We start from the raw sequence: 23,763 nt of genomic DNA, 5'->3' as shown, positions 1-23,763 counted from the left end.
CTAGGGGAAAGGGGCATTTGGAATAGTCCCTCTCATGTGAAAGGTTGCATTCCTCAAATACAGTCTACAGATTCTGATTATCACTTCTTCCACTTTATTAAAGGGTTTGCAAAGAGCACATTGGTACATCCACCAGTGACATCAGGGCAGGTGTATCCTTCCCACTGCCTGATGTTATCACATGTGTAGGGCTCTGTTGATCTGTACCTGCCCTCAGAGGATTGTGGAGAGGGAATAATTTCCCCCCCAGTATATAGTTGACAGAGGCTCTCCTGAGCATGGAGTTGATCTATGTAGATACTATGTAGAAGACATTATGAGACACAACAAGCCAGACATACCCCCAGAAATGCAACCATGTTCACAAAGGGAACCATTGTCATCTGTATTTGGCATGGATGAACAGAAGATATTGGTGTGTACCAAAGAAGTGTGTGCCCTAGAGCTACTGACAAGAAACTAACAAAAGATATGATGGTTGAGGGAGACTGGCCTGTAGAATGCACTTGACCAGTTTCTGTGATGATTGCCTTTAGGCCAGCCACAGTAAGTCCTTTCAGCTGAAATGTTAAGAACTGAGCTGATGAGGTTTGGATCATTATTAGCGTTGGGTTTGAGATCTTCATTTTTCTTAGGTAGCAACTCACGTTTTCTGTGAGTTGTGCAGTTGCACAGGAGGCATTGCTTGTCATCGCTGCTCTCTAAAGTGAAAAATACTGTTGTAGGTTCTGAGGAAACCTTAGGTTTGTAGGTTCCTTTGTTGGAAAGCAGTATATAAATATTTGTTGTTGTTGTTGTGATCTGGAAAGTTGGGGGGCATCCAATGTAAGTGATGGGACTACTGGGGAACAGGAAGTTCCAAATGTTTGTAAAGAATGGGATCAGGGTTAAACTTTGCAGAGTATACCTCCTGCATTTCATGGCCATTTGACCCCAGTGTCTATATGTTTGATTTCTCTATACCGTAACCTGTGTATATCTATACGGATACACATACACACCACCCGCAGATAAAACTACAGACGTTTATAGAAGTAGACTGTACTCCACTAAAATGTATGCAACAATAAATGGTGGTCTTTAAGGTGTTACAGCAGGACTCCATGTTGTTTCTGATATTGCTAGTTATCCTTTATATATGCACCCGGCGCTGCGGGAAGCAGCTGAGAGGTCTGGTTACGGATGCCACTGGCTCATTTGGTGGGAACCCAGTGGCTGCCCCAGGGCTTTGGAACATGCTCCCTACTGAAATAAGAGCATCTCCTTCTCTGTTTTCAGGAAGAACCTCAAGACTCTCCTGTTTTTGCAGGCTTTTAGTTAGAATTAATTCTAATAATTTAAAATGTATAACTTGTTTTAATATCTATTTTATTCTATTGTCTGTTAATGTATTTTAATTTGTAACTTTAAAATATTTTAAATGGTGTACACCACCTAGAGATGTACATATCAGGCTTTCTCTGTTTGCTTAAGCAAGTGTTGTGAGGGACAATTTCCCGCCCAAGAGTCTCGATGCTAATCAACCCGGCCGCCAGAAAGCGATGGAGAATAAGCTTCGATCGAAAGAGAGAGGGCCACACAACAGGACACGGCCGTGCCTCACCCAGTCCCGCCCTCGCGATGGACTACAATTCCCGTGATGCTAGTCTACGGCGGCCATAGCACAGCGGAAGGCGTCGGCTTCCCAGAGGCGGCGAGCGGCTCTATCCGGGGCCTTGGCGCTTTTCTCCTCCTTTCGCGCCGCCGGCTGCCGCTGTGGAGCGGCGGGTCCATGTGCGCATCGAGCAGCACTGCTGCCCCCGCTGTCGTCCGCATCGCTTAGCCCAGCCTTCCCTCGCCTCGACCTCCGGCCATGGATCCCAACACTATCATCGAGGCCCTGCGGGGCACCATGGACCCGGCGCTGCGGGAAGCAGCTGAGAGGCAGCTCAACGAGGTGAGGGCGAAAGCGGCAGCGCGGCCCGGCCCAGCCCGGGGCGGCAGCCCAGCAGCAGGGGCAGCCCACGCGACAAGGCCGGGGAGGAGTGGGGTTGCGGGAGCCAGCCGGACCCACTCCCGCGAATGGGGCAAGGGCCGGCCTCCCCGAGGGAGGGAGAGAGGCTGGGCGTGAGGACTGAGAATAACCATGGGGGTGGCGGGTGGGGGGGGTGTACGTGCGAGGGGACCGTGGTGAGGGAAAAGGAGAGGAAGGAGGGGAGCAGCATGAAGGGTACCAGGGAGGTCACCTCCAGGCTGGGGAGACGCTGGGAGGGGAGAGAGACTTGCGGGGTGGAATGGAATGGGGAGCGGCGGCAGGGGGAGGGAAGGGGAGGGCAAGTGGCGCTCTCCGGGGCAGACTGCCGGGCATGTCGTCGCCTCCGTTTACACACATGTGCCCCCTGAGGGGTGAGGAGCGAGGCCTGGGGACGAGCCTCCCGCCGCACGGAGCTGCCTTCTGGAGAGCGAAACGTGGGCAGGAAGAGGGAAGTAGGCGGCGGCGGCGTGGGGAGGGGGAAGGAGAGGGAGGCCTCGCTGGCGAAGGGTGGCCAGGGCAGGAAGGAGGGAAGGCCTTGCGAGTGGTCGGTCTCACTGTCAGGCTGCCTTCCCGCTCCCTCAAGACATTGTCTTCGGGCACATGGCAGCCACATCCACAACAGGAAGAGCGTGGCAGCGGCTGAAGTCGTTGTTGTAGCCCCAGCCACTAGCTCTGTTCTTGCAGGCAAGGCGCCTGCTCAGGACAGGAGGGGTGTACATTCAAACTGCCCCTTTTGAAAACCGACGGCCGAAGGATTCTTAAGCCCTGGCTATGATTCGTCCATATATGGACACAACTTTTGAGTTTTTAGCTTAGCCGGAGTTAGAGGAGGTTGGTAATAACGAAGTGCTATAGAATAATTGAAGTGTTCTGGGGAAAATCTTTCACCCCCTTCTGAACAAAATAGGTCCATGAACAATGTAGTCCACACTTCCATGATATCCACTGAAGAAGAGTCTAACAATGAACTCAGTAACTCAAATTGCTTTTGGGACCAAGTCTGTCTTTAAATTTGCTCTCTAAACTTAAATCTGTCAGCAAGTTATGGAGAAAAGCTCGCTTCCTAACAGGAGCAAGTTTTCTCAAGAGCCCCTGAGGACTTAATGTAGATGTTATTGCCCCCATTTATTATTGTAACTGACAGCCCACTAAAGTGGGAAAAAACTTAACAAAATGCTGTAAGTACAATCCTATGTGTTTTGAGTGTCTACAACAGCTGAGTGTCCTATGACTTAAGGAGTTAACATTTTTGTAGGAAGAAGTATACAGTCTAGCTAGATTCTAACTTTTTAAAGTGAAAACTATACTGTGATCATTTGAACATTTAAAAAGATTGTACTTGTGAAAAATTCAGCTGCGGGGCAGATCACATACAAATGCATTTTGAAAGCAACCATGCAGTGGAAAACCACATGAGGGTGAAAAATGAGCCTGTATTCACTGCATAGTTTGTGTGCCTTTCTTAAGATGCAAACTTGCATGCAGTGCTTCTTTCTTGTATCTATTTAGGCTATGCATATCCATAGAGTGTTGCAGAAGAAATATAATAAATCACTTGAAAGAGCTATATTTTAAAGATTAAACCAGAAGGAGAAAGTGACTTTGTGAACTGAATTGAGGGAAGTTCAGCTTAAAAATTCAATTTGTTTTATGCTTAAGCACAGGTCCTTGGAAACCATGCTGTTAAATTTTCAGACCAAAAAACAATAAAGGCTTTATACAATAGCACTAAGACAAATGTTCCATCTTTCCTTTATGCCATTTTGGGCTGAAGTGACAGCAGTAATAACACAGATTGAGATGCAAAGTTTGGTTGGTTGTGACAGTGCCCTTCTGCTGACAGTTTATACTGTATGACTTCTGATGGGAAGGTGTATTATGTTTTTCAAATAATATGATAAATCCAAGTTCTACATATGGTTCAGAACATAGCTTGCTCATCTAGTTTAGAACAGATGGTGCTCTGTATTCAGAACAGGTTACTACCCAGTGTTCACAGCTTCTGGAAACAGGAAGATAAGGAGGGTGACACTACATAAGTGAGTCAACATAGCTAACAATAGTTTTAGAACTCGGAAAATTCAGGAAGTGACATCACTGCTGATATAAAGGCGACATGATAGTTGGCAAATCTAGGCTGCAGCTCAGATTTGTCAGCAGATCTAGTCATGAGCCTGCAGTTGTGAAAATGAAACCCAAGATGTGTTTAAAGAAAGTATACCTTATGGTGATACAATGAACTTCATCTGTTGCAAGAAAGCTAATGTACTTTACAGTTACCTTATAGCTTAATAACTTTGGTTTCTGATTTAATGAATGACAGCTTCATGGAGTTCTGAAAGATACATGGATATAATATTTGATATTTCAATTTCTGTAATGTTTTGTTCTTCAGTAAAAGTGATAGGCATATTCATAGTTCATTAGCCAAAGTACTATAAATAGCTTGCTCACACATACATACACACGTGCATATGTGACAAGCACAGATGTTAAATTATGAACATATTCAGTGTGTGTGTGTGTAATGCATACATCTGGAAATCTTGCTTTAAAATACGCTAATATAGCAGAGCAATAGTGCTACTTCAAAGACTGTACCAGTTGACGGAATGTTAAATATTTTGCTCTGCAGTAAAATATTATAGCATGTTGAACTAATATGTATCCTATCATTTATAAACCTACCCCATGTTTGCCTTGGAATATGTCAAAACACCAAATCTTTATCTCTTCTATTCAAAATTAAAACAATGGGCGGCATCCAGGGCTTTGGCACAGTGGTGCACAGTGGTAGAAGGTGCTCCTGAGAATAGGAGAGTTGTGCAAGTGGAAGGAATCCTTGTGCAGGTGGAACTCTCCTTGAGTTCACAGAGGGTGCTTCTGGATACCACCTCTTTATTTTGATGTATATTGTAAAATATTTTCTTAACATTTTTGTTTTTTCTCAGTTAATTGTGTAGTCAATATAAATAGTTCAAGGAAGTTGTGTATGTGTTGCTTGTCTTGTCTCATCAGTCTTTTTTTAGAAACTTTCTGATTCACTGCTGGATTTGAGCTTTGTTTATATATTAAAGGCAGTTTACTATTATAATACTTTAATCAGTGCACTATTGCTGTGTAATGACCATGGTGTTGTGTTTAGGTTATGCTCACAAGTGGAAAAGCTAAACTGCAACTTTCTTCCTTAGCAGTGGAGTCATATAGTTCTTCTGTATATATTCATTAAGGAATATGATGGTCTTGTTGATGCACATACAGTAATAACAACCTCTGACTCCAATCTGAACCTGGTTTAAATGTTCAATGGCTGAATGAGAGTCTGAGGATGATAACTTCATCTGATTTCTTTTCCCTGTTGGGCTAGTGGTTAGAGTGTTGGACTAGGACTGTGGAGACCAGAGTTCAAATCCCCATTCTGCCATGAAACACTGGGTGATTCTGGGCCAGTCACGTGACTCTTAGCCTAACCTACTTCACAGGATTGCTGTGAGGATAAAAATAACCATGTACACCACTCTGGGCTCCTTGGAGAAAGAGTGGGATATAAATGTAAACAGTAAAATGGGTGTTATCTATGCTGTGGAGAGATCGTGCAGAATTCCCATTAAACACATAGATGAATGACTTGATGGCAGAAAGTTAATGAAAATCTGGAAGACTTTGTTCATGAAAGTGAGTTACTGATTCAGAGTCAGAACCCTGAATCAGTAACTTTCAGTAGCCCTGATAATGTAAATAAACTATATCAAGTAATACTGTGTTCGAAGGGTTATAGTGTGTGTCTTTTAGTGTGACACATGAATGACCCTTCCTTGGTTGTGGGTGGGTGGGAATGATTCAGATTATAGCTTTCAGAAAAGAAAGTGATTATTGGTATTCAAAGGGAATTTGCTTATGTAGCTTCAAAGCATGAAGGTGTTAGTTTAATTGAACATGTTTGTAAGGCCCTTAATCTCAATTTGCATTTTTAGTAGATATGACTGCAAATGGAATATGGGTAGGATAACTTCTCATGAACAAGGTATTATCTCCTCCAATACGCAAAAACCACATCTGACTGTGACAGGTCTGTTAGTTTAAAACCTGGTCTGGCCCATCCACAAACAAAGTGGATACGGTGGATCCAACTTTAAGGCCAAAAGGAATCATGGATAAGGGGCGTTTAAATTTACCCCTTTCTGTGACTTTCTTCCCTGTGATCAATTGCTCAAATGCCTTTTTCTCCCTACTGAGCTCTAATTCTGTAAGTAACTCTGCTAACTGAGCAAAAAGTTAGCTTTCTAAGTGGTGATTCTCTTACATTTAGGCAGAGCGAGAGCAACTGGCCCTATCCAACCCCATCACAGCATCCCTCCAGTGGCTGTTTTCGGTGTCTACCTTATGTTTACAAAAAAAAAAAAAAAAGATTGTGAGCCCTTTGGGGACAGGAACAATCTTATTTTCTATATAAACTGCTTTGGAAGCTCTTGTTGAAAAGTGATATATAAATGTAGCAGTAGTAGTAGTAACTCCAGCTAGACAGAAGTGCCAGGATATTCATGTTGCTGCATGAATACACTCTGGGAGGATTCAGCTCCCCTCAACCATCCACCCCTTTGTTTTTACAACTGGCCAACTGCACTTCGAATGCTTTATATATGATGGTTTCACGTGCTTTATATTTGATTAGGGGAGATCTCGGCTTCAACATACAGGTCTGTCATTGTCAGAAGGTAGCTTGAGCAAAGGAAAGTCACTGTCCACTAACAGTTGATCAATAGCTAGTAAGCAAAAGAGGAAATGGTGGCAGGCAGAATGCATTGAATATGTTAAGTGCAAAGCTGGTTAATTTTGTTCACTTTTCAGTTGTGTATTCCTTATTGTGTGTGTATTGAGAGTTGATAAAGCATACTGCAGGGCTGCACAACTTCTTTCTGGCTGTTGTTGGACTAACACTCCCATCATCCCCCGTACAGTGGCATGTAGTCAGGGATGATGAGATTTGTAGTCCAATGACAGCTGGAGGGCCAAAGTTGCAGCCCTGGCATGGTGGATGCAGTGTTGGGACTCTCCTAGTTACAGTCCCACTTTCCTGTAAGTTCATTTGGTAGACCTGACCTACCTTTGGATTTTGTGAGGATAAAATGTGATAAACACATGTATTCTGTCCTGAGTTCCTTAAATGAAGGATAGGATACACAAGCAATAGAGTTTACAGTGGTGTGATGCATGCAGCTGCCCTTCTCTATATACCAGTACCAAAGTTGGAGATTATCTGGACATGTCCTAGACTCAGGCTTCCCCAACCTGCAGCCCTCCAGATGTTGCTGAACTACAACTCCCAGCATCCCTAGCCACAATTTATTGTCATTTCGGCTAGGGATGAGTGGGCACTTCAGAAGGGAGGGAGGCAGGTTTTGCCTGCTCTTCTGTTACACTTTTGCTGCTCCCCGCCTCTCCAGAGTGGTGCTGTTTGTGTTAAGATAGTTACATCTCTTGAGCAATCAATTACAATGAATATATGATAAAGTTCCAATTATACAAAGATAAAAATCTCATCCAGCTTAATGATAACTTTGGAACACACATCTACTTATGCAATATATTTCAAAATCATTTTTAACAAGAATCAGTTTCTGAAGGAAATAAGTAACATTGGTAGGTTACCGAATATAGAAAACGCCCAACTTTTCTTGGTGTTTGGTGTTTGAACCCCACCATTCCAGTTGCAGTGGGCCCTTACCTTTTAATTGAACCTTTTCTTAGAAAATGTACTCATGTATTTTGACAATTAAAGAGAGAAGAAGGCAAGAAAAGATAAAAAAGATTTTCCAGTGGGAAAAGTATGCTATGTCTAATTGGGAATTCTAAAAGTTAGAAATTTTTCATAACAATGTCCCTAATTTAAACGAAGCCATACAAGACTGTCAATTTCTCTGGGAATCAAAATTTAATTATTAACTATCAGGTAACTGGTGTACCTCAATTACTTCCCTATTTTAAACTATAACTAATATAATGCTATTATACCACAGCTTCCCGAATTTGATAGCCAGCCATTGGAATAAGACTGATTACAAAGCTTAGAATATTATAATTTTTGGCATGACAGAGGCGCATGAAATCAATGGTCAATATAATTACAACTATACAGCTAACAATAAGCAGTCTGCAACATTGAGAGTTTGATATATTCTGCAGTAGTATTTAAAACGTACATAAATAAAGAAGAAAACAGTCATTGGTTTACATCTAGACTAACACATGGGGAGGCAGGAGGATTCTAAGTATCCCCTGGGAGCCCTTCAAGTACCGCTAGGGATACGAGTTGGGAACTCGTGTATTACATTAAACTCAGTGGAACTCACTACTTACTGTGCACATTAAGATCAGACTGCAACTTAATGTTGACTAGATCTGCGTAATACAGAGATTCCCAACCTTTTAAAGCAAGTGTACCCCCTCTGTCTCAGACCCTCAGCTTAAACACCATAGGGATTTTGTGTACAGTGGTCCCTCGACTTACAAACTACTCGACATAAGTATTTTTCGAGTTACAAACGGCAGTTTTAGATCCGGTTTTAGATGCGGTTTTTTCGACTTACAAATTTTTAGATGGGGTTTCCTCGACTTACAAATTTTTAGATGGGGTTTCCTCGACTTACGAATTTTACATGCGGTTTCCTTGACTTGCCTGCCTGTTTACTGCCTGTTTATTCTTGAAAAGAAATGTTCCTGTGCAGTTTGCAAGCCTTACTGGGGGTCTGGGTCTTTTTTCTAGGCTCCGGAACGCATTAATCCGTTCCCAATGCATTCCTATGGGAAACCGCTTTTCGACTTACAAATTTTTCGACTTACAAATGTGCATTCGGAACGGATTAATTTCGTAAGTAGAGGGACCACTGTATATGTGTTCATGTGCATGCAACAGGCTACTACAGTCACTGGCTTATATCCAGACTAAGTACTCCAATTGTAATTAATAAGACAAGTTTATTATTTATTTATTTAAGATATTTATGCTCCTCCCCTCCAGTACATTACTGCTCGGGGCAGATCACAACATTAATAAAACATATACAATATAAAATAAGAGACTAATAAAATTACACAAGTAAAGATAAACAACTTAAAAGCCCAGGTTAAAACAACAATTAAAATTACATTTTTTTTTAAAAAAGTTTCAAATTAAAAGTTACTTAAAAATCTAAAAACTAAAGAACCGACTATATGTAAGCAGCAGATAAATCCTATTTTAAAATGTGTGTAACTGTTTTTTAAAAACACTGAGAGAGGAAGCATGGTGAAGCTCTTCAGGGAGGCGTTCCAAAGTTGAGGGGCCACAACGGAAAAGGCCCCGCCTCTAGTCCCCACCATCTGATCTCTGTTAGTGGCAGGGCCGTGAGCAGGCCCTGAGACGATGAACGGAGGGCCCTGGCAGATTCATATGGGCGAATGAGGTCTGACAGGTACCCTGGCCCCAAGCCATGTAGAGCTTTAAAGGTCAAGACCAGCACCTTGAATCTAGCCTGGAAGCATCCGGTAACTAATGAAATTGCCGCAGGATGGGTGTGACACCGATGAAGTGACTTGTGTCCACAAGTATCCTTGCAGCAGCATTCTGGACCAGCTGAAGCTTCTGAGCCATTTGCAAGGGCAGCCCCATGTAGAGCACATTGCAGTAGTCCAATCTGGATGTTACCAAAGCATGAGTGACTGAGTTCAGGACCGATTTCTTCAAATAGGGTTGCAGCTGGTGTACCAGCCATAGCTGTTAAAACGCACCTCTACACACCACTGCCACCTGTGCCTCCAGGGTGTCCAGAAGCATCCCCAAGTTGCAGGGGAAGCATGACCCTGTCCCAAACCAGATTTACCTCACTACTTGGATTGTCAGTTTTTTCAACCCAGAGCACTTCTGTCTTATTTTGATTAAGTTTCAATTTGTTTGTCCCCATCCAGTCCAGAACAGCCTCCAAACCTCAGTTCAGGGCATCCACTGCCTTCCTGACTTTAAAAAAAAAAATAAGTAGAGGTTTCTGCTGACTTAAAGGTGTCTTTAAGATAGGTAGGTGTCTGCTGACCCAAAAGATAGGTAGAGCTGGGTGTCATCAGTAGATTTATGACAGCACAGCCCACACCCAAGTTCACTTGTCCTATTAATTTCAATGGGAGAACGCAGTGCTAATTTTCTGAAACCTGTTGGCTGAGGGGAGGGGTATATTGAGTTTCAGCATGTAGCCAGTCAATCAGGAGCAAAGAAGGGTCTTGAGGGTCTTCACCCTCCTCCTTCCCTACTTCAGTGGACACATTGCTGAAGATATATCGGCTTCTAGCCAGCGATCCTCAGAAGGGGAACAAATAGTGCAACTGCAGCATGGGGAGGCAGAAGAGCTTTGAGAACCCCCTGGAAACCTTTCAGGTACCCTCAGGGGTACCAGAACCCCCTTTTTGGGAACCCTGGTTTAAGATTGTAGGATTTATAGTGTATAAATTTTTTTATTTTTATGGTGATCACTAACTATGCCCAATATATTATGGTAGTCCCCTAGAAGCTAACAGTGCTATAGGAAAGAACAACACAATTCACCAAGCCTGTGTGGCTGTTGTTTATAGGTAGTACTGGAAGTAGTGTAGATGCAACACAGGGAAAGTGTTAACTATGTGACTTGGGTTATACATGACCATAAAGAGAAACCTGAAGTCTTCCCCTGCCGTCCACTTCATCTACACAGCTGGGTACATAAAGGGATATATGCGCAGTCTTTCCAGGCAGTGCCTACTTGGTGTTTCTAAGACTGTTTTGCAATGGTGATATCCAGAATAGCATCACACTGGTGGAAGCACATGTTTTCCATGTTGCAAAACCAGGAAGGACAATTTTCTGTGATCTCCTGCCCCCTGCCGTGGCAACTTGTGGCTCCCAAAAGTGTCACTAAGTGTTTTGGGACTCTTGGAGACATATTTTTTTCAGAAGGCGCATTGGGAAGGGGGGAATTGCCAAAAATTGCCTTGCCTTGCAGTGGCTGGATGTAGGCCACTGAGTATTTTGCTGTAATTGGATCTGATTAGAAAAAAATAACATGGAGTTTGTAGTCTTCATTATATGCTAGGGTCTAGTTTAGAAATACTCTATGAAATACATGGTGCAACAAGTGTACACACTTATTATAATTGCAGCCATAAGCAGGCTTTCGTACACACATATTTGGATACGTCCTGGTGGTAAGATGTGCAAACATATCGGATCATATTACTGACATTCTGACATTTTGTTGTTGTTGACTCTGCCTCGACTAGTAATTTGAATAATCCTTATATCTGCATTATCAGTAAGTAAAGTAAGGTGGCTGGCTACTATTGGTGGTGGCTCAGTGCCAAAATAAAGCTGGGTTCAAATCACAAAGGTGGCATGGCCTCTGCCTATTTTGCTTTAAAATCAAAGCAATCACAGAGCAAGAACCGCATACAAATAACTGATTAAAGTAGCCTTTGGATTGATGCTGGGACTACTGGAGATGTGATAGAAGAGAGTGACTGAACAGAGAGGCTATGAGAGGAATATCTAGTAAGGAAAAAGTTCAGATGAATATAGTATGGATGAGTGTATTTTTGGCTGCAAAGACACAAATTACTTTGGAAATGTTGATGGGAATGACATCAGTGTTCTTTCTAATTTTTTTCATCTGTGTGCAGAATGAATTTTGTTCTGGGCTGCACTATCAAGGGAGTGTGTGCGCACATGTGCGCACCTTAGAGGGAACACATTGAAGGACACTGGTGGAATTTGTCAATAGCCTGGAGTGGAGAATAAAGCAGAAGTGGGGTAATAAGGAAGCAGAGATGTCCCCATGGCTATATGTCATGTGACATGAATTTCCCACACAGTGTATTGAGTGCTGTACATGTTCAGTTGTTACTCTTGTATGAGATCAACTTGCTTTCTTCAAAATGTCTTCCTTGTAGGGATTTTGTATTTTCCCTGAACCCAATTAGTAGTATTTGGTTGGTGTGGAAAATGTGACTCTCTTGTGACAGTTACTAGGCTTCTGCAGCTTAATGTGTTCTTCAAGCCTAAAGAAGAAAGGATTCAGTGATAGTGAGCAGAGATTGCTTACCCTTGGCCCCTCAATGCACTGGGTCCAGTGTCCAAAGCTTTTGACAAGAGCCTTCTCTATGCAAAAGAGCTTGGATGTGTACTGCCATGGCCTGGTTGCTTATCAAGAGACAGGAAGCAGTTCATCCTACTTCTGGTCCTAGGCTCCCTTGGGCTGTGAGCATAGAATCTGTCTCCTATCCAGAGATATGAATATGGTTGCATGAGACTATTGTTTATCATTACTGGTGATTACACCTCAGGTGTGTGAGCAACTTCCAGTTGCATGCTGGCTTTTCTCCCCCTCCCTTCATGTGTAAATAATGGCATGGCTGTCCTCAATGCTCAGCTTCCTATATTTGTATAGTAAATATACTATGTTTGTATAGCAAATATGCCAAATAATAACTGTAATAATCTTATATCTTCTGGGTATTCCTTACAGAAACATTCTAATATTTCCTTTGTGTTGACTAAATGTTTATAATCCAAAACAGCATGTTCATAAGGCTGCTTGTAACCTTTTTCATAAAAGTAGTTTGCTTTGTTGAAATGTAGTTACCTTCATTGTTTATATTTGAGATCATTTGCAGATATGGGGGATGGAAAACATTCCTGTACTCTTATTTTTCTTTGAAAACCTTTCCATTTCTAAAATTTCAACTTAAACTGTTGAGAGACAGTGAGGGAAGACTAATATGGGGGAAGCTTTTAAAAACTGTATAATTAGATACAGATCATATCACTCTGTTTAGGGCATCAAGAAAACTTGTATAATGGCTTCTAAAAGAACAAATTCAATGCAAATGAGGGGGAAATTTGCATGGGGAATCTTCCCAATTTAAAATTATCCAGAAAACCCACGTCTTTCATCCCTTGACTAAATTAGTTTGTACAATATTTCTTCAAACAGATGTATATCTTTTGAGTAATTTGCTGAAACACTTCTACCAAATTACAATAAATATCTTTAAATAATCTGTTACTGAGCTTAATACTTTCGGGCTTTTTAAAAGAAGCTATCATATGTGTTTTAACTTACGTTGGCCTAAAATTGGCGTGTCCTGAAATAGACAAGGTGGTGGTCATTCTTTATAATAGGGAAGTCTAAACATGGGCTATACTTTGCTTAAAATGCTAGATATGATGGCCTTTAAAGCAAACTTGAATGGCATTTTGTCATGCATGATCTGTGACTTGCAGTCTTTCTTTCTTATCCTGAGACATGGTAGCACATGCAATTCTCTCAGTGCAATAACTGTATGCATCTATGAATAACCAAATTGTCCGGCAATACTCAATCTTAAGTGATTGAATATTGCTACAAAGTGCTTTCAGTTGCTGACAGAGTGGTGTAACATTTGTGGTGTAGTGATGAAAACAACTTGGTAGTAAGGTTGCATAGCAAAGATAGCTCTTGGAAGATGTCCCTGGATTCTTTGGCTCTTATACAACTGAGAAGTCATACCCATGACGTAGCATGTTGAGGAAAAACAGTGGCATTGCTCTTAAATGAGAAAACAGCCTCTCTGGTTGTTTTTTTTTAAAAGCTGTTCTACATTTTGCAGACTGCTTCCATTTTTAAAATGTTTATTGCAGTATGAAATTTTTGCTTCTGTACTGATGCCAAGACTTAGAAAGTAGCTTTCCTCCAGTACTGACCTACTGTGTTGATTCTTCTGAACTGAATATGTAGGCTTTAGTCTACTTAAAAAAAAAATTGCAGTCCAATTCTGGGTCTTGACAGTGCTAATGTAAGTTAAGCCAAGAAGTATTTCCCAAAGCCAAGGCTAAGCATTTGCACAGAAGACGGTTCTATAAGAAGGTAGTCCCCATTGTACATTGGCCTTCAACTGGTGGATTGTGGCAGACACATGGGTTATTGCCTGATAGAAGCTAATCACATCAGTAGTAAAGAAGCTCCTCCTGCTCCCTTGCTGCTGGTTTTCAGAGAATAAATGGCGGGGGGGAGGGGGACACAAGCATGTGCAAATTGGGATGGGGAAAGAGAATATGCAACAGCAGCTGGTGTAAGAGTAATGAATAGGCTGCATGAGGAAGGGGGAAAGATACATAAAGTTGGAGGGAAAGACAAGGAGGAAGAAAGCAGTAGAAAAAAGTGGCCGACATTTTGAAGACTGGCTTTGAAGTTGGTACATGAGGATTTATGTGCATTTTTTTAAAAAAAATCTATATAGAAAAAGCCTTAGGACACATGTAACAAATCCTGTGGTACATGGCACATCTCACGAAAGATCTGACAACACTCAGAGAAGGGGGGGGCATGGAGGCGGTGGCTTAGGAGCAGATGGAGGGGCAGCTGCTCCCAAGGAGGAGCGGAAGGGCCAAAACAAGAGCAGTGGCATCGCTTGCTTGCTCGCTCATTCCCTCATCTCCGACCGCCGGCCTCTGACACCTTGCTGAGTCTCCTTGCAAGGTGGACGGCCAAGCAGTGTTCTCTCTGATTTTTTTCATCTGTGTGCAGAATGAGTTATGTTCTGGGTGGGAGTATCAAGGCAGTGTGTGCACATGTGCATTCAGAATGGGACCTTCCTGATTCAACCTGAGCAGGATCTAAAATTAACTGAGTGGACAACAGAAAACCTGTGAGCGCAGGCATGTGCGCACACCTTAGAGGGAACACTGCAGCCAAGCCCGGGACTTCCCATCCGGCCTGCATGGGTGGCCCTTGGTACTCTCTTCCGTTTCGACTTGGCTCTCCTCCTCTTGAGGAGACTCGGCAGGGCGTCAGAAGCCAGCAGTTGGAGCTGAGGGAGTGAGCGGTGGTTGGATTTGCTGAGAGAGGGGAGGAGGGGAGGAGATGGGGTGGCTGTGAGTTGGGGAGGGGAGGGCTGCAAATGGGTGGTGTACACCACTTAAAACACAACAATTATAAAACAGAGTAAAAATAATTAAAACAATTTCACAGAATAAAAACGTTAAAACCACTTAATGGGATAAAAACAGTTTAAAATTAATTTCAGTTAAAAGCCTGAGAAAACAGGTGTGTCTTGAGGGTCTTCTGAAAGCAATTGGAGATATCAATGCTCTTATTTTGAAAGAGAGCTTATTCCAAAGACCCAGGGCAGCCATAGAGAAGGTCCGGTACCGAGTTGCCACCAAACAAGCCAGAAGATCTTAATAAGTGACAGGGTTCATGATAAAGAAGGTGTTTCCTCAAGTACTCTGGACCCAAGCCGTTAAGGACTTTATAAGTAATAACCAGTACTTTGTATTTCACTCAGAAACATATTGGTAGCCAATGAAGTTGTCTAAAATTGGTGTTATATGTACCCTTTGGGTTGTCCCAGAGACTAGTTGGCTGCTGCATTCTGTACCAATTATAGTTTCCAGACTATGTACAAAGGCAGCCCCACACAATCAAGCCTGGAAATTACCAGCATGTGCACCACTGTTCTAAGATCATTTACCTCTAGAAATGGGCGTAGTTGACATGGGCTGAAGCTGATAAAAAGCGCTCCTGGCCATTGCCTCAACCTGAGAAACCAGAGAGAGTTTTGGATCAAGGAGCACTCTCAAGCTACATGCCTGATCTTTCAAGAGGAGTGTAACCCCATCTAGAACAGGCAGATCTAAACCATCTCTCGCCCCCCCCCCCCCCCGTCAGTACCTCTGTTTTATTTGGATTCAACTTCATTTTGTTTTCTCCCTTGAAGTAGGAGGTCATGGCTCACAGAGGAGAAGTAGATCTGGGTGTCGTCAGCATATTGATAACACCTTGCACCAAACTTCCTCATGATCTCTCCCAGCAGTTTAATGTAGATGTTAAAAAGCATTGGAGATAGTATGGAAGTTGTTCAGCCATCACTTTTTATTGGCAATGACGCAAAAGTGAGTCACCAGTGAGTAGTTTATTATGTCCAAACTACTTAAATTTGTAATGGGCTTGTAAAATGACTCAGCTTTGTCTGAAGGTAAAGGAAAAATATTAAACAATGAGTTGGACTACTTTATTCATACATATGGTCATAGCAGAATGTGGGGATTTTATTTGAACAATCATTCCTTTTTTAGGAATCAATTTTTGACAGTATGATAGATACATGCACCTATATGTGCATGTAGTGAGGGAAGCGGGGGTGGAAATGCAAGTAGCTCTATTGGTCCTTGGTGGTGGTGGTGGGGGCAGACAGCAACTGAATAAAGATAGCTTTATTGGGACCAATTAAAAGTCACAACATACTGAGCAAGCATTTGAGTTAGGAGTATGCAGAACCAGTTCGAATCTAACTTGGCTTGATTCGATATGGCCTTGTTCAAACTTGAACTGGACCTGCCTCAAAAAAAGGTGGCCGGTCTGAGTTTGAACCAGACCAGGCCCAGTTCGATATGGACTGGTTTGATCCAGATTGAGGGCTTTGTTTGTAAATGGGAATCTGGTGCAGTTTCCCCTTTAGAAGCAAAGGGGCGAGGGAATCCTTTAAAAGTGTTCTAAGGGTGGTCGGGGGTGGTGGCGGTGACAGGGCATGTTGTCAGCAGCGGTGGTGGCTCCTCTAAACCCCCCCAGCACTCCCCCCCCCCAGCAGTGAGGGCTGTTGGTGGCCCAGTTCCAGCCTCCAGATGTGCAGATGCTGGAACCAGGCCATCGCCAGCCCACACTAGTGGGGCTTGGAGGAGCCACCACTGACTATTACCAAGCCTTTAAGGAGACCTCTTGCTGCCCCTCACTGGCCACCCTTAAAAGACTTTTTAAAAGGATTCCTTCACCTCTTTGCTTAAAAAGGGGAATCCTCACTGGGTTCCCCTTTACAAGCACAGCTCTTGAACCAGTTCAACCTGGTTCTGTTGAATGGACCAGACTGCTGGCCACTTCAGTTGAATTGGCTCACAGACTGGCTGTTCGGTTCCAATTTGAACTGAACCAGTTCCATGAACACCTCTAATTTGAGTGTTCCAGAACCTTCATCAGCCTTCAAGAAAAAAGTAGTGGGGAAGAAAGATATTGCTGGGTGTGTAGAAAAGCCCCTGTTTGTAGTAGTCTTAAGGTAGAGTGGAAGCTATATTATTTAGACTTAATTAGGTTAAATTAAATTTATTTTCTCCAGTACAGAAGCTGAGAATGAAAATACTTTGTTTTTGGTCAGCTTCATCTTTCATCTTCTTTATTATGAGACCACACACATCTGGAATATCTTGAGAGCAATTGCAGTTTTCTGTACTGTACTAGTGTTTGTTTTGCTGGAGCTTGCTAAAGGGATGCAAGCAAGATGCTAGGAGAGTTAGTTAGTTAGTTATTTGATTTCTATACCGCCCTTCCAAAAAATGGCTCAGGGCGGTTTACACAGAATGGTGGGGGCTATTTTGGTAGGGCTAGAGGTTCAGGAGGAGATCGACTTGTTCTACCTTCTTGGAATCCCAGGTTAAGTGGCTGAGGGGTCCTCCCATGTGATAACGAAACATGGAATTGCTCATTTGCATTAGGGCTTTACAGACATTTCCCTTGTTGTCTTCTTTCTCAGACCCAGGGGCCTTGTGAGCTTGCCTGCCTGCTTGCTTTTTTCATTGCTTAGTGGTGTGCCCCTAAAGCTGGTGGGGTTGTGTGGCAGGGTTGGAGACCATACTTGTATCAGTACTTGATAGGTAGAGTCTGACACTTTTTTCTTTTGTCAAGAATGAGAGTTGCTTTTTAGAGATGCTGATTCTCTTTAGCTTGCCAAACTTGCGTCACTCTATAGCAAACCTGAATTTATACTTAGAAGAGAGTAATTATGCTTACAGAATGTTTTTAGTAATTTGTGATGGATAGCATCTTGCACACACCCAGGGCCATTAAGATGGATTTAATTATTCATCTGTTTGTGTGGATGGTCCTAATAAATATGGGCAGCTGTGGAATCAGAATCCCTTTATGCAAAGCGCAACAGAGAGTTGGGTTCAGTGTTCCTTTGGTAGAGATCATCTCCTAACTAAAGGCACACAATTCTTAAACCAGGAAGAGGAGAGAGAAGAAAATCAACCTGCTAGGAGACATCCAGCAATATCTTAACTAGAAGTTATTCTTTTGCACTAGTGGAAGGATATTGTGGAAAGCCTTTATGCAGAGGAAGTAACTTGTGTTCCAGAATAGCTGTGCAGCTTTCACTGCTGATGGCTTGTCAACTGAGCAACATGGGTGGAACATCGCTACTGTTAAAGTTGCTTTCATGAGTGGTGATGTGGATGTCTTTAAGTGGTGAGAATGTGCTTACAACTGAGAGAGAAAGTAAAGGAAGGCAAAGAGAAACAAGAAGGATATAAACTGCCAGGAATTACTGAATGCTTGGAGGCTTGGAGTTGTTTCTTAGAAGGCATTGTAGATCCTACTCTGAATTTAGTTTTAAAAATATACATAACTGTAAAGCCTTAACAATTTCTAAATGCTGTTTCTGACATCAGGTTTTTGTGTATGTTTGCTTTACAGGCTCACAAGTCAGTGAACTTTGTTTCAACTCTTCTTCAAATCACTATGTCGGAACAACTGGATTTACCAGTGAGACAGGCAGGCACGTGTTGATTCTGTCTCTTTCCTAATGTATCTATCTTATACAGGGCTGCTCAACTTTGGCCCTCCTGCAGATGTTGGCCTACAACTCCCATAATCCCTGGCTATTGGCCACTGTGTCCGGGGATTATGGGACTTGCAGTCCAAAACCAGCTGGGGTGCCTAAATTGAGCAGGCCTAACTTGAACCATTAATCGTGACTGAATGGACAAACACATAGTAGAAACTAGATTTTAAAACTCTTAATGTGGAAATGTGGGGTTTATTGTACATAAATATTCACATCTTGCCAGCTGAGGTGTACAGGGAAATACTACACTGAGATTTCCCTGTGATATAAGCTGAGCTATAGTAATTTCCATAGAGTTGTAAAAAATCTAGTTGACATAGCCTACAATCACTAGAAACTTTGTGGAACAAATTTTATATGTGTGCTGCTGTTTGAATGTTATTCACAGCTGTATCATGAACTTGATCAATATTACTAAAGACCCAACATATATCTTATACGTAGATTTTTATTATATATTAATATTGAGCTCTTCTCTGCTAGGTGTTATCTATTTGAAGAATATGATAACCCAGTATTGGCCTGATCGTGAAACTTCCCCAGGGGACATCCCACCTTACTCAATACCAGAAGAAGATAGACACTGTATTCGTGAGAATATTGTAGAAGCCATTATTCATTCTCCTGAGCTGATCAGGTATATTCATCAGATTACTATTATTATTATTAATTAATTATTACTACTACTATTATTATAGATTTATATCCCGCTCTTCCTCCAAGGAACCCAGAGCGGTGTACTACATACCTGAGTTTCTCTTTCACAACAACCCTGTGAAGTAGGTTAGGCTGAGAGAGAAGTGACTGGCCCAGAGTCACCCAGCTAGTTTCATGGCTGAATGGGGATTTGAACTCGGGTCTCCCCGATCCTAGCCCAGCACTCTAACCACAACACCACGCTGGCTCTCTGTCATGGCCACAAAGTCTGTTCTTTACAAATTCAGATCTCATCTTGTTAAGCTTTCATTATGATTAGATATTGTAAAACTGATTTTATTTACTTGAAAGTGTAGCACCTACATAGGTAGAGAAAAAAGAGAGAAAGATCACACATTTGTAGCTTTTATGATACAAAGGTGAAGATGGTAGTTCTGTTACATTGGATAAATATGAATATTAAGACAGCTGATTTTTAAAAGGTTCCAATTTACTTTGTTAGATATTCATCTATCACAAAAAAAGAAATGCCCAAACTTAAAGCTCCTAAAATAGTATTTCATATAACGGCCTGTGTCTTCTCTTCCAGAGTACAGCTTACTACTTGCATTCACCACATTATCAAACATGATTATCCCAATCGTTGGACTGCTGTTGTGGAGAAAATAGGTTTTTATCTTCAATCTGATAATAGCGCCTGTTGGCTTGGAATTCTTCTCTGTCTTTATCAACTTGTGAAGAACTATGAGTAAGTTCCCTCTTTCTTATTGTCATCTTACTGGAGCCGAGCTGGGATGTGTGATTACTACATACTAGCTTACATAGCTACTTTCTAGACAATAGAGATGGATGAAATGCCATGCTGAGTAAGCTATGGAGTAGGCCTCGGCAATGAAAATGAACTGGGCATTATTCAGTGCAAAGATGACTACTACAATATGCTTGTATTATCCTACCTAATAAAAGGCCTTGGAATCCAGAACTTAGTGGCTACTCTGGTCCTCTGCCCCCACCTGGGTCGTCACTGCTCTGTCTTTCCATTTTCCTTCAAGGTTTTTTATAAGCCCAAATGCTTAGAAATGTCTAAAACTGCTCACTCTTAAGGGAGATCACTTATTTCTAGCGAATTAAATTTGTCTGTGGCCCAAAGAGTAGTTTGAGGCATAAGATGCAGTTCTTCTGCTAAGCAAGCTGCTCTGAGCTCCTTGGAGAAACAGTGAGGTGTACATTAAATAATCTTAGAAACCTAACTGTTCAGATTATAGGTGTTAACCTTTCTAAAGTCCTCAGTTAGCCCTGCTAACTGAGGAAAGAGGCACCCTTTTAAAGTGGTGATTCTCTTCATTTAGCAGGGAGAAAGCAACTGGCCCTATCCATCCCCAGCACAGTACCCCTTCAGTGACTGTTGCTGCTGTTTCTCTTATGTTTCTTTTTTAGATTGTGAGCCCTTTGAGGACAGGGAGCCATTTTATTTATTTATATTTATGTATATCTATGTAAACTGTGTTGGGAACTTTTGCTGAAAAGTGGTATATAAATCGTATTCATAAAATAATGCTTATTTTATTGAGAAAAAGGCTTCCTGAAGTTAGTCTTGAGCCTCCTGCTTGACATTGTTCTGTTCTGACTCTGTCTTGTTTGCTACACAGTATTTAAAGTGAGCAAGTTCAAAGTGATATGCTCATCATAGCTGACGCTTTTGCTAATAAACAGTATGGGTAATCTAATCCCTGGCATAACATAATTCTGATAAATTGGTGAACTGTGGTGTTTTCTCTGGAAATTACAACAAAATGGCTTTGAATTGCCTGCTTCAACGAGTGTCAACGAGTGTGTGTATCGAGGTGATCCAGTTGACATAGTCTACCTGGACTTCCAAAAAGCTTTTGACAAAGTTCCTCATCAAAGACTCCTGAGGAAACTTAGCTGTCATGGGATAAAGGGACAAGTACATGTGTGGATTGCTAACTGGTTGAAAGACAGGAAACAGAGGGTAGGTATAAATGGAGAGTTTTCACAATGGAGGGAAGTAAGAAGTGGGGTCCCCCAGGGATCTGTACTGGGACTGGTGCTTTTTAATTTATTCATTAATGATCTAGAAGCAGGGGTAAGCAGCGATGTGGCCAGATTTGCAGATGATACCAAACTCTTTCGGGTAGTGAAATCCAAAACGGATTGTGAGCAGCTCCAAAAGGATCTCTCCAAACTGGGGGAGTGGGCAACAAAATGGCAAATGCGGTTCAATGTTAGCAAGTGTAAAGTGATGCACATTGGGACGAAAAACCCCAACTTCAAGTATATGCTGATTGGATCCGAGCTGTCGGTGACAGACCAGGAGAGGGATCTTGGGGTTGTGGTGGACAGCTTGTTGAAAGCGTCGACTCAATGTGTGGCAGCTGTGAAAAAGGCAAATTCCATGCTAGGGATCATTAGGAAGGGGATTGAAAATAAAACGGCTAACATTATAATGCCCTTATACAAAACTATGGTGTGACCACACTTGGAGTATTGCGTACAATTCTTGTCACCACATCTTAAAAAGGACATTGTTGAACTGGAGAAGGTACAGAAGAGGGCAACCAAGATGATCAGGGGCCTAGAGCACCTTTCTTATGAGGCAAGACTACAACACCTGGGACTTTTTAGTTTAGAAAAAAGACGACTGCGGGGAGACATGATAGAGGTCTATAAGGTCATGCATGGTGTGGAGAGAGAGAGACTCTTTTCCCTCTCACACAACACTAGAAGCAGGGGTCACTCCATGAAATTGATTGCCAGGAGGTCTAGGACCAACAAACGGAAGTACTTTTTCACGCAATGCATGATCCACTTGTGGAATTCTCTGCCACAGGACGTGGTGACAGTCAACAACCTGGATGGCTTTAAGAGGGGTTTGGATGACTTCATGGAGGAGAGGTCTATCAATGGCTACTAGTCAGAGGGCTGTGGGCCACCTCCAGCCTCAGGGGCAGGTTGCCTCTGAGTACCAGTTGCAGGGGAGTAATGGCAGGAGAGAGTCTGTGGCTTCCAGCGGCATCTGGTGGGCCACTGTGCGAAACAGGATGCTGGACTAGATGGGCCTTGGGCCTGATCCAGCAGGGCTGTTCTTATGTTCTTATGCTTTTTGATAGAGTGGTTTTTGATGCTGCAGTAGGTCTGTGCTTTGGGCTCTTTGTTAAATATGTATTGCATTTAAAATCTTTCTAAAGCCAGTTCTTCTTCTTCAAGGTATAAGAAACCAGAGGAACGGACTCCATTGATAGCAGCAATGCAACACTTCTTGCCTGTTCTAAAGGATCGTTTTATTCAGCTTCTCTCTGATCCATCTGATCAGTCAGTCCTTATCCAGAAACAGATCTTCAAAATCTTCTATGCTCTTGTTCAGGTGAACAGTTTCTCCCCTTGCAAGCATCTATATATTTAATCTTCCTGGGTGCGCCTTTAGAATGTGCGTCCTGGTGCCCAGCTGATTGGCTGGGTTGCGGAGGCACCTGATAGGCTGCGTTGGCGGGAGCTCACGTGTGGCAGGAGGCCGTTGAGCTGCTGCCCGGGGAAATGGTGGCAGCTCCAGCTGCAGTGAGGTGCTGGCGGTGACCTGCGTGCCTGGGATCAGGAGGCAGCTGGATCACCAGGAAGAGGAGGTGGCGGCAGGAGGCAGGAAAAACTGCAAGGGGGGAGGAGAAGCGGGCCGAGCAGGCGTCAGAGACACCCGCCAGAAGACAGGGCGAAGGGGCTGAAGGCGGGGGAGAGTCTAACTAGGGGTGCAGATGCTACGCGCCTGATCAGCTAGTTGGTGCTTTAAATTGTGTTGATACTGTCGTCTGAAATACTTGTCCATCAGTGTTTAAGTTGGGGGAATTGATAACTTAGTTGGGATCCAGAGTTAATTTTGTAGACTTCTTTGCTTTGAGTACCTGTACATGGTAATATGAAGTTTTTTGTGCTGAATGTTTTGAGAGTTCTTGTATATTAAATGTTGTGATCTTTAATAGCTTACAGTGATGGCCATCTGTGATATCTCCCACACAAACCAAAATGCTCACTAAATAATTTTGACCTCCTTTTGCATTAAATCAGTCCAGAGGCTTGCACAGCTTACTTTATTAGTCCAACAGGAAAACAAAAAAACCAATTGCCTGTTGGACTAGCAAGAAAAAGGACTTGCACAGTGCAAATGTCCCTTTACAAATTTAAAACCAAGTTCATGGCTTTCTGTCATGAAACAAACACTTTATTAAGAGGAAGCTACAGGAAAACAAATTAATGTTGCCTCTAGTTTCAGAAGGTAAGGGGGAAGGAGAACTTCACTGAAACAAAAGTGTTAATGAGAGCATCTTCTTGAGAATAAGAGCTGCAACCCTAAGAATAAACCTTTGTATGCCCAGAGAGAACTACATGCACAGCTGGAATTTGTGCTTGCTCTCTGCTCCCCTCACCCCCCC

At 42.5% G+C, this 23,763-nt stretch overlaps 1 protein-coding gene across 1 annotated transcript in view; it reads left to right on the top strand.

Moving 5' to 3' along the window:
- Positions 1-1,646: 1,646 nt before the first annotated feature.
- Positions 1,647-23,763, top strand: part of IPO7 (importin 7) — an 85,086-nt gene continuing 62,969 nt past the window's right edge. Inside the window, exons 1-5 of the mRNA XM_053287231.1 lie at positions 1,647-1,936; positions 18,514-18,595; positions 19,148-19,301; positions 19,911-20,069; positions 22,550-22,706. Of these exons, the coding sequence (XP_053143206.1) occupies positions 1,853-1,936; positions 18,514-18,595; positions 19,148-19,301; positions 19,911-20,069; positions 22,550-22,706 (636 nt within the window). The 5' untranslated portion in view covers positions 1,647-1,852. The remainder of the gene's footprint in view (positions 1,937-18,513; positions 18,596-19,147; positions 19,302-19,910; positions 20,070-22,549; positions 22,707-23,763) is intronic.

The sequence above is a fragment of the Hemicordylus capensis genome, chromosome 1 (genome assembly GCF_027244095.1).
Source record: "Hemicordylus capensis ecotype Gifberg chromosome 1, rHemCap1.1.pri, whole genome shotgun sequence".
NCBI lineage: Eukaryota > Metazoa > Chordata > Lepidosauria > Squamata > Cordylidae > Hemicordylus > Hemicordylus capensis.
The sequence above is the reverse complement of the archived record's forward strand: the minus strand, read 5'-3'. Positions and strand labels throughout refer to the sequence as shown.